The following is an 11,889-nucleotide window of genomic DNA, read 5'->3' on the forward strand; positions in this document are numbered from 1 at the left end:
TTTGAGTTCACCAGCGGTCTGTTTACAGCGCATGGCGTCGTATGCAGATTGCGCGCATTAGGGTCACACAAGCACGTCACAGCGGCCTTCTAAGCCATTCGGCAGTTAGGTCGGGAAATTCAGCAGGGAGGGAGACTGCGCATCGTGTGGTTCTTTCGTTCGATTCCTACTTCTGTTCATCTTTAGAAATAGTTACATTTTGGATTATACGCTACTAGTGTATGCGGTATATGGCTGTTCTTACTTGGTGATTTGAATGTGAGAGCGATTTGATATTTAAGTGATTTTAAGAAATGCCCAAATGAAGAGAGGGAGAGAGAGCTGTGTGTTTTATATAAAGTCTAGATTATTCGATGATGACAAAAGTCTAATATATTTTCTTAGTTTTCTTGTAATTATTAATACATTTAGTTGACTGTAATTCTTAGAAGTGGCAACGAAAGCTATATGCAAATGAAATAGATATCGTGACGTTTTTATTCGATTTATTTTAGTCACTTTCTAAGGACATATTTTTGGATTATAAAAACAATTCAATAATCACTTAATCTATTGAAAATAAAGAATCATTAATCATCACTAGTATCTCGTACCAGTAACACTTTAAATCATTAAATCTTGCGAAAACTACAACTTTTATCGACAACAACAACAAAAAAAAGAATTTACATCATTTAAACATGATACTGAAACCAAACGAAAAAGTCTTGCAATGCCTCCATATTTCTCTCAAGTTCAATGTGAATATTACTGAGACGTTTCGAGACTATATAACGTTTCGGTAACTCACACACACGCATACACAAATGTGATTTTTTGAATGCATGTGCATGTTTATGTTGATCAATGAAAATACTACTTTGTGTATGTGTGTGTGTGTGTGTGTGTGTGTGTGTGTGTGTGTGTGTGTGTGTGTGTGTGTGTGTGTGTGTGTGTGTGTGTGTGTGTGTGTGTGTGTGTGCGTGTGCGTGCGTGTGTGTGTGAAGAGTACGTTGAAAACATGAATCTAATCATCGAGATTGGTGAGGCTCTTGAGTTGGTGAACCCGATTCAGTTGGGAGTCGAACGTGGAGCTGCGAGTGAGCGCTTTTGGTCCGCTTTGTCATTAGTTTGGCATTGGTTTCGTATCGTAATTACCAACACTATCATCGTAATCCGTGACGATAGAAAGAAAAAGAAAGTGACCAAGAAAAAACAACGGATGTTATTATATATATATATACATATATATATATATATATATATATATATATATATATATATATATATATATATATATATATATATATATATATATATATTGATACCAAAGCCGATGCATTGTGAAAGAAAGCAACATTGAATATTGCCAAATGAGAAAAATCGTCGTGACCTGTTCAATTTCGTTGATTTTTTTGTTTATTTTGTTCCAGCACTTCCTTGCCAACAAGAACTGAGACTATCGCTGTGCCATATATCCTTATCACGTTTTTTTTTTTTTAATTGCTTTTCAAGTGTAAGATCTTGAGGTTTATCAGATTATCATCATACATATTTTATTCTGTAATCAAGAGATAAAGTATATTGTCTCTGAGACCGAGCATTTATAGCAATGTTTTTTTTTTTACTCATCTGTCAGCATCTTAAGAAGTTATCTGTGGCTAAATTTCTTGCTGATTATCCGCTTCCGTATTCGTAATTATTAAAATAAAGATTCAACATCCGGTCCACCTCTAACACACACGCACGCATACACTCACACACACACACACACACACACACACACACCAGCGCACGTCCATCATTAACATGCTCCGAATTACCCAAACATTAATCTTTGCTGATAAGCCACGCACTTACACCACGGGTATTGATGTCAATATGATTGTACCCAACAGATACCAAACGAGCTGACCCAAAATATCCAGTTATACGGTCTCTAAAGTCCTGTGAAGGAGGCGATGGCAGGAGCAGCACCGCAGGAGGTCCCCTTGAGAGTGGCGGAGCGAGGGGAGGAGGAGGAGGGGAAGGAAGAGGAGGAGGAGGACGATCTGTCGGATTCCGGAATCTATGAAAGTAGGAAGTTTCTTGATTTTTGGATTTCTGTTTGGAAATCTCGGGGAAGTAGGGGAGTGTTGATGTGTTCTATTTATGGCAGATTATTAAGCATATCTTTGGCTTTGTGTCATTTCTTTTTTTTTTTGTCTTGTACTGTTTTTGTTGTGTCTGTTTTTTCTCTCTTTATCAGTCAGTCTGTATCTTTTTTTGCATACACTGACGATAGCACTGTAGGAAAATACACTGATACACAATCTAAAGTCCACTCAAAAAGTAACGAGGGAGTATTTTCAACATGTGATTTTCTTCCTCAAGACCTGGAATGGTGGGGCTGCCGCCACACCCTCTGCCTCATGGGGCTCCTTGGCACAGCGACCGCGTACACCATTCGCACCAGCCTTTCCATGGCCATCGTCGCCATGGTGGGGATCAGGGCGCCCAACCACACCATGGCTGCCAACACGTCCGCGCAAGATGGCGACGTGTGCCCAATACCAGAAGACTTTGATACGTCACCCAAGCAAGGACTGGTAAGTACCACACGTTAATCTAAAACCTGCAAAAACAAAGAAGGAAAAGAACCTCAAAAGAAGAAAACGAAAAGAAGCAGATTCAAGGAACATGTCACTTGGTGCATTCATAACTGACGACGAAGCTCCGCGTCTCCTCCAGGAGGGCGAGTTCGACTGGGACGAGCGGAAGCAGGGGCTGATCCTGGGCTCCTTCTTCTACGGCTACGCCAGCAGTAACTTCCTGGGCGGGCGGGCGGCGGAGTACCTCGGAGGGCGTCTGGTGTATGGCCTCGGCATCTCGATCAGCGCCCTGCTGACCTTCATCACTCCCTTCTGCGCCAGGTGGGCCATGGAGGTCCTCGTCGTCCTGCGCATCGTGGAGGGATTTGCACAGGTAAATGACATTGGTAACACACACACACACACACACACACACACACACACACACACACACACACACACACACACACACACACACACACACACACATATATATGTATGTATGTATATGTATATTTTTTCTCCAACTTGTTTGTTCCTGTTAATGCGTTTGTCCTTCGCTTTCGTCCACCATACAGCGTTTGTATCTTTCTTTTGTTCCCGTTAAATGCGTCTGTCTTTTGCTTTCGTCCACAGGGTGTGATGTTTCCCGCCATCAACACGATGCTAGCCACCTGGACGTCGCCCGTGGAGAGGGGAAAATTCACTACATTCGTGCACACAGGTGAGGGACGGCGGAGAAAAGGAGAAAGGAGAGAGGAGAAGAGGGGAAAAGAGGGGTAGGAAACGGAGCGTAAGAGAAAGAGAGGAAATTGTGAAAAGAGGGGAAGTGAGGGGAGTAAGAACGGTAAAAGAAGGAGAAGAAGAGGGGAGAAAAAGAAGAGAGGGGAAATTGGGGAGAAGAAGGGAAGGCAGAGCGAAAAAGGAGGGGAAAGACGGGAGTAAAGAACGCGAAGAGAAGGAGAGGAAAAGGGGAAGAGAAAGGAAGTAGGTGGAGGAAGGAAGGAAAGGAGAAGAATATGGAAAAAAAGAGAAGGAGATGACGAAGGAGAGGAAAAAAGGGAGGGAGAGGAAAAGGAAAAAAAGAGTATAAGAATAGGAAAGAAAGTAGAAGAGGGGGAGGGAGAGAAAGACGAAAAGAGAGAAAAAGAAGGGGGAGAGAAGTAACAGCAATAAAGAAAAGGATATGAAAGGGGAATTGGAGAGGAGTAAGAACAGGAAGGATAGGACGAGGGGAAGGAAGTGAGAGAAGTGACGAAGAAAGAGAAGGAAGGAGATAAGAAACCGGAGGAAAGGAGAGAGAAAGAGAGAGAGGGAGTAGGAGAGAGGGGAAGGAAGAAGAGAGGAAAGGGAAATAACGATAAAAAGACGGGGATACAGGGATGAGAGATGGAAAAGAAAGAAAGGGAGAAACATAAAGGAAGAGGTAGAGAAGAAGAGAACCAGAGCGGGTGAAATAAAAGGAATATATATATATATATATATATATATATATATATATATATATATATATATATATATATATATATATATATATATATATATATATATATATATATATATATATATATATATATATATACTCTATGTATGTATATGTATGTGTGTGTATGTGTATGTGTGTGTGTATGTGTTTATTTATATGTATATGAATATCTATATGTATATGTATATCTATCTATCTATCTATCTATCTATCTATACATATACAGCGTATTGAGCCATAGTTAATCGCGAGTAGACTAGAGAGGCAAGCTCGCCCCACCGCTATGCCCCAGCCGCCCACCGCTGCCCCGCCCTCTCCCCACGCCCTTCGTCTTCCCGCAGGCATTCAGCTGGGCAACATCGCCTCCTTGTCCTTGAGCGGCGTCCTGTGCAGCTCGGGGTTCCTGGGAGGCTGGCCGGCCGTGTTCTACGTGTTCGGGGCGCTGGGCCTCGTGTGGGGCGTCTTCTGGCTCCTGCTGGTGCACGACCGGCCGGAGACGCACCCCCGGATCTCCCCTTCGGAGCTCCGGCACCTGCGGGCGTGCAAGAACAAAGTCAAGAGTGACGTGGTGAGGCGCGATGCACGTCGGGGGGAGTGAGGTTGAGGAAGGAAGGAATAAGAGAAGGGTTGAGGAAGAAGGGAATAGGAGAAAGGTTGAGGAAGGATGAAATAAGAGAAAGGTTGAGGAAATGAAGTCGGAGGGTTGACGGGGAAAAAAATCACCGTGTACAGAATGGGACGTTAATTTTGCCTTCACACGAGAGGGGTTTCTGAAGAGCTAATTTAGGCTATTATCGGAGTTAAAAGATAGCTGTCATGTGGGGGTCATGTAAGGGTCATGTGAGTGTCATGTGGGTGTCATGTAAGGGTCATGTGGGTGTCATGTAGGTGTCATGAGGGGGTCATGTGGGTGTCATGTGGGTGTCATGTAAGGGTCATGTGGGTGTCATGTGGGTGTCATGCGGTGATGGTGCTTTCGTTATGAGCAATTGCAAGTCGCCGCTCGACTGAAGCGAGTACGATGCGTCTTCTCCTGTTTCTCTTCCTATTCTTATTATTATTGTTATGATCACTGTTGTCATTATTATTGTTATTATTATCATCATCATGATTGTTATTATTATCATCATTATTATTATTGTTATTATTATCTTTATTATCATTATTATTATTATTATCATTATCATTACTATTACTGTTACTGTCATTATTATTGTTATTATTATTATTATTATTATTATTATTATTATTATTATTATTATTATTATCATCATTATCATTATTATTATTATTATTATTATCATTATTCTCATTATTATTATTATTACTGTTATTATTATTGTTATTATTATCATTATTATTATTATCATTATTATTTTTATTGGCATTATTATCATTATTATTATTATTATTATTATTATCATTATTATTATTATTATTATTATTATTATTATTATTATTATTATTATTATTATTATTATTATTATTATTATTATTATTATTATTATCATCATCATCATCATCATCATTATTATTATTATTTTCATTATTTTTATTATTATCATTATTGTTATTACTATTGCTGTTATTATCATTGTTATTATTACTATTACTACTACTGCTGTTACTATTATTATATTTATTATCATTAGATATTATATCTATTTCATTTTGTTGTTGTTGTTACTATTATTATAAACCTTAGCATTACAATTATTGTTATTATTATTATTATTGTTACTGTTATTGTTATTATTACTTTAGAGCTACTACTATTACTATAATGATTATTATTATTAGTATTGTTATTATTGTTATCATTATATTATCATTATCATTATTATCGCTATTGTTATTATTATTATTATCATCATTATTATTGTTATTATTATTGTTGTATTATTATTATTATTATCATTATTGTTATTATTCTTATTATCATCATTGTTATTGTTATTATCATTGTTATTATCACTTACTGCTACAACTACTATTTCTACTACTATTACTATCATCATCATCATTATTGTTATTATCATCATTGTTGTTATTATTATTGTTACAATTATTATCATTATATCATTATTGTTATCATAATTATAATTTTATTATCGTTATTGTCATTATTAGTACTACTATTACTATTATTATTATCATTAACACTACTAATACTGCTACTATTATGATTGTTATTATTTTCATCGTTATCATTGGTATTATCATCATTATTGCTTTTGTCATTAGTAGTGGTATGGTTGCCATTATTATTATTATCATCATCATTATCATTATTATCATCGTCATCATTACCATCATTATCATTATCACTATTATTATTATCATTATTACTACAATCATTTTCATCATCATCCGTATCATTACTGTTATTATCATCATTACCAATCTTATCACTGCCATCATCATCACCATCATCATTACTGCTTTTATCCCTAAAATTTCTACCTTTCAGTTAGTGCCTATTCCTTGGAGGGAGATCGCGAAGTCCCCTCCTTTTTGGGCCATTTTCCTCATGAATTGGGCCAGCAGCTATGGCCTCTACACTCTCATGGCTGGCCTTCCCACTTACCTCAGGAACATTCAGCACTTCAAGATGTCTAGTGTGGGTGTTGTTTTCGTATTCCCTCTTTCCTTCCTTCATTTCTTCCCTTCCTTCCTATCTTCCCTTACTTCCTTCCTTTCTTCCCTCCCTCCTTCCTTCCTTCCTTCCCTCCTTCCTTCCTTCCTTTCTTCCCTCCCTCCTTCCTTCCTTCCCTTTCTCCTTCCTTCCTTCCCTTTCTCCTTCCTTCCTTCCTTTCTTCCCTCCTTCCTTCCTTTCTTCCCTCCCTCCTTCCTTCCCTCCCTCCCTCCTTCCTTCTTTCCTTCCTTCCTTCCTTCCCTCCCGTACATACTCGTAGATGAGATATAGACACATGCATAATATGTATACCCAGATAGGTTTATACATACGTCTATACACAAAGACATACAGAGAAACAGGCAGACACACACACAAAAAAACACAAAAACACACACACACACAAAAAAAAAAACACACACACACACATACTCTCATACACTCACACTCATACGCTCACACACTCAGTTTTTAAAACAAATATTTCTACTATCATTTTCACAATACCCAGCAATTAGTCACTCAGAAATCCGTCCCAGAAATGAAAATCGACAAACCAGTCAATACTTCTGATTCGTCCCCGTCCTTTCATCAGAGCGGCCTGGTGTCAGCGGCCCCGTACCTGTCCATGTGGATAGTTAGCATTGTGTGGAGCGTCATCCTGGACCGTCTGGCAGCCAGGAAAGTCATGTCAGTCAAAACAGTCAGGAGAGTTTCCACGGCCTTCGGTAAGCTGGCAACAGAATTTGGCGTTTTTTTAATTATTTAATTTGTGGGACAATTACTCGTACTTAAAGAAAGGAAGTCTCGTTAACAAATATGAAAATAAATGTAATGTTTTGAACTTTTCACGCATTTCTCTTCATACGAATAATAAACCGAAATTGTATATATCCGTATATATATATATATATATATATATATATATATATATATATATATATATATATATATATATATTTATACTTGTCTTGAATGATGAACTTCCTTGGAAAAAAAAGTTCATAAGTGTGCAGTGCAATAGTGCATACGGTATACGTCTGACTAATAGTACATGTATCTCATTCCATTGAAGTTGTCTATCACACGTCGCCAACAACAATTTGAGGCAAAGCGATAATGAAAACAGGTAATGCAGTCCTCATACTTTGAGAGCGACTCATTACATCAAAATATGCAAAATAAATTCCCTGAGGAAAGTGATGACATCATGACCCAGCCATAGAAGGGACATATCATCCAGCTCATACGCAGAACGCAATTGGGTACCCATCTTCTTGGGGAATACCAGCAATAATCTCAATGATTTGACCTCAAGAGATAAGCCCTTATTAATTGTTTCTTCTACTGGACCATATGACATCTCAGACAAAGGCAACAGGCAACTGTATACCTGCTTTGTTTTCATTTATTGGACAGTGCTTGAAGGCACTTACGATAAAGTCTGGGTGAAGTGGATCCGGGGATGGTTTGCCTGTAAATATAAATTGTGATAAATCAATTTATTACAAAAAAGGAATAAAATGAAAATAATATAATTGCTCTTGTGCTTTTAGAATACATGAATACATACTGCCAAAACCTAATGTCGACAATATTGATCTTGTTTGGCCTTGATAGGTAGTGTAGATGGACAAGAGTATGAATGTAATTATCTGTCTCTGAAATTTGAAAAGGTGTAATATATTAATATGTAGATCAATAAAATTCTGAGCAGATGTAAATATTTTCCACCAGGCGTCCAAGCACTCCCATCAGCCTTTATGCGTTTCATGGTCTGTAGGCCTACCCATTGCTTCCATTGTTCAGGTTTCTTTTCGCGATCTGGGAATATATGAAAGGTTAAACCTTTCTTTCCCATCATGTTGTGTTTCGAACAACCAGCGACAACACAGTTCCTAGGCATTTTCACGCAAAGAAACGAAATTCTCAGAAAAAATTCAGCAACTCTGTAAGCAAAGCATGGTGATTTTTCGATCTTTGTTTTCACCAAGTGTTCGTTGCTAGGGGCGGTTGCTAGGCGTTACCGAATCGGTCTATAAATACAAATAGCTTGAATGTATTTTTGGGTCGAGTCAGATGGCTATAAGTACCTTCTACCTGGGTAAGGTCAAAGTGAGGTCATTATCCAAATATTCGTCAAAAAATAGCAAGAGCTAGTATATGTAAAATTAAATAATATTGTGAAAAAACAAGTACACAATAATCTAGAAATTAAATACATGAATGATTAATGAAAAAATATATCTATAAAGAAGACGAATAATTACGGCGAAATATACTTCGGAATATGCACAAATATACTATAATAATAACTTAAAATCATACGATTTAATTTGATGAATTAGGCTAATATTATTACAGACGATATATTCTTGTAAACCAGAAGTAAATTCATCACTCTATCATAAATATGTCGATAACGGGATAATGATAAAATCACAATATTATACACGTATAAATTTGCTGAAATGTGAAAAGAAAAAAAATCGAGGTTAACAGGGGTCATTATAAAAGTGAGGTATACACCGTTTGACAGGACCTGACCTGATTTCACGTGAACAATGTGTGAAGTCATTCGCACTAGAAAACGAATATAACTTTATACATAAAAATACTGAAGTTGATATTCATATAAACATACAAATGAACAAGGCACACTTTTCTTGTATAAAAATAAATACGAAAAGAAAAAATATAAAACGTTCGAAGCTTAACTCTAAGATAATATAGGATAATTAGGAATCACAAAGACAGAAAGGGTCATTAAGACAGATAAATCAGAGAAAGAGAGAGAGAGAGAGAGAGAGAGAGAGAGAGAGAGAGAGAGAGAGAGAGAGAGAGAGGGAGAGAGAGAGAGAGAGAGAGAGAGAGAGAGAGACTGACTGACTGACTTCCCCTCCATCCGCTTGAACATGAAGACCACCACACTACCCTATACATACCTTCCTTTTTTAATTTTCCTCTCCTTCTCCCTCCCATTCCCCAGCCTCCTACGGCCAGACAGCCTTCCTCCTGTGCCTGTGCCTGGTGGAGTGCAACCACGCGCTGGTGATCGGCCTCCTGTGCGCGGCGGTGGGGGCGAGCGGGACTCTCTTCGCGGGGTACAACTCCTCCCACCAGGACATCGCCCCCAACCTGGCCGGCTCGCTCAAGGGCGTCACCAACACCTTCGGGTCCGTGGCCGGAGTCGTCGCGCCGGCCGTCACGGGATACGTCACGCAGGGCAATGTGCGGCGGGTTGCGTGTGTGTGCGTGCGTGTGTGTGTGTGTGTATGTGTATGTGTGTGTGTGTGTGTGTGTGTGTGTGTGTGTGTGTGTGTGTGTGTGTGTGTGTGTGTGTATACAAACACATATGTATGCATTTGTTTATGTATGCATGTATGTACACATATATGGTTGTATTAAGGCATGTATGTATGCATATGCTTGTTTCTGTATGTATGTGTTTCTTTATGTATGGATGTGTTTCTGTATGTATGTATGTGTGTGTTTTTGTATGTATGTATATGTGTGTTTTTGTATGTATGTATGTGTGTTTTTGTATGTATTTAAGTGTTTATGTATGTATGAATATTGCACTAAAATAATCTATAATCTTATCTAATAACTATAGATAGATAGAATTCCTTATACCACATTGCCTAAAATCTATGATGCCACCTAATTCCTTAAATAAATATAGCATAATCTATATCACCCACTAATCTAAAATCATTTGAAATATTCCATAATTAAAAGAGACAAAACAACCTCCATTTACCGCGAGGATAAAACCACTTATTTTGCCGACTTCTCACAGCAAACCATAGGCGCCTGGCGGGTCGTCTTCATCGTCACCGCTATCACTTATTTCGTCATGTGTACCACTTACCTCTTTCTCATGACGGATAAGGTTCAGCCGTGGAACGAACCCGAGTAAGTGAACAGTTCTGAGCGGTAAAATCAAGGGAAGAAAACGAACAGAAAGCGGTAAAGGGAATTCATAAAAGTTTTACGTATTCGATGATTTTAAAAAGGTAATTAAGCACCTTTTAGCTTCTTGGATTGGGTAATGAGGTGTGCTTCGTGGGACTGGCGTTAAGGCATTAGGTATTTCCATCGTGTTCTTCAGATGAATATCGCATAAAAAAAAGAAATTCATAAAATCGAGAAAAATAATTTACGCACTAATGTCATTATAATCATCAGATGAAGATAGTTTTCCGAGAAAAGTTAAGGTATATAAATCACTGCCCTCATCAAAATAATGATAAAAATCATTCAGAGAGAGTAAGTAAATAACTATTCATTTCAGGAAAAAGACAACAAACAACGGAGACCGGAAGTGAGAATCAGCTGACGGGGCATCTAACAGGGACGGTAATCTCCTATGAAGATTTCAAGAGCTCAATCGTCTGAACATGTTTTCGCCTCTGAAGATGACTCCTTTTGTAGCTCAGCTGATATTCAGTTGGCTTCAGATCTGACAATAAATAGTTACGTTATTCTTAGTATTCACTCTATGACTGACCTTTATTTGGGCGTTCGAATGTATGGCTGTGATTTTCCTTTTTCTCTCTCTTTCTGTCAGGGTTTTTGTGTTGCCCTGATTTGTTGGGTTTATTGAGACACAATTCTGGTTCAGCTGTTTATTGATAGCAGGGGTTGTTACCGTGGCGAGGGCTGTGTCTCCTGCTGGTGTAATTGTGGGCAAAGGGAGCCCAAAGGCGCGCCGAGCGGGGCGCGCGTGGGGAGCCCCAAGAGGAGGTCTGGTCAGGGCCGTGGGCCCTGGTCAAGACGCGGGAAGGTAAACCTTGTTCCTCCGATCGCACGGCATACGCTACTTACCGTCGCCCTCGACGGGATTTCGCCGCCAATCCCCGAAATGCACTCATCATGACCCACAATCAGAGGCTAACAGATTGGTGCTTGAGTTCTCTGCCAGAACCAGCACCAACAATCTGCCTCCAATGATGAGAGGAAAACAACAAAACTTAAATCCAGAAAGACTTGATCTCATAAGAGACAAGGCACTCGAAGCTGATGAAACGGATGCCTTGTTCTCTCTTAGGGAACTAAGAAAATCATACAAATCCAGTTCTGGGTCAGCACCGGGATCTGATGGGATCTCTCACCCCATCATTTCGCATCTAGGCCTTGCAGGAGTACTTTCATTCTTGCAGGTTATCATTAAATCCTGGCAAACAGCCACGGTGCCCCAGAGCTGGAAACAAGCC

At 38.9% G+C, this 11,889-nt stretch overlaps 1 protein-coding gene across 4 annotated transcripts; it reads left to right on the forward strand.

The window, feature by feature from the left end:
• Positions 1-1,052: 1,052 nt before the first annotated feature.
• LOC113829276 (putative inorganic phosphate cotransporter) lies at positions 1,053-11,166 on the forward strand. Of its 4 annotated transcripts, none has more exons than XM_027382391.2 (11): positions 1,053-1,129; positions 1,878-2,055; positions 2,353-2,567; positions 2,710-2,943; positions 3,186-3,273; positions 4,377-4,603; positions 6,506-6,655; positions 7,266-7,398; positions 9,660-9,901; positions 10,473-10,588; positions 10,968-11,166. In XM_027382391.2, the coding sequence occupies exons 2-11, from the start codon at positions 1,941-1,943 to the stop codon at positions 10,999-11,001; spliced, it is 1,554 nt and encodes a 517-aa protein (XP_027238192.2). In that variant the 5' UTR covers positions 1,053-1,129; positions 1,878-1,940; the 3' UTR covers positions 11,002-11,166. The 4 variants fall into 4 exon arrangements, with proteins under 4 accessions (XP_027238192.2, XP_027238196.2, XP_069969432.1 ...); XM_027382395.2 differs by having other exon boundaries at positions 1,058-1,079; XM_070113331.1 differs by lacking the exon at positions 1,053-1,129 and adding an exon at positions 1,478-1,495.
• Positions 11,167-11,889: the final 723 nt, after the last annotated feature.

Source organism: Penaeus vannamei, chromosome 34 (genome assembly GCF_042767895.1).
Source record: "Penaeus vannamei isolate JL-2024 chromosome 34, ASM4276789v1, whole genome shotgun sequence".
NCBI lineage: Eukaryota > Metazoa > Arthropoda > Malacostraca > Decapoda > Penaeidae > Penaeus > Penaeus vannamei.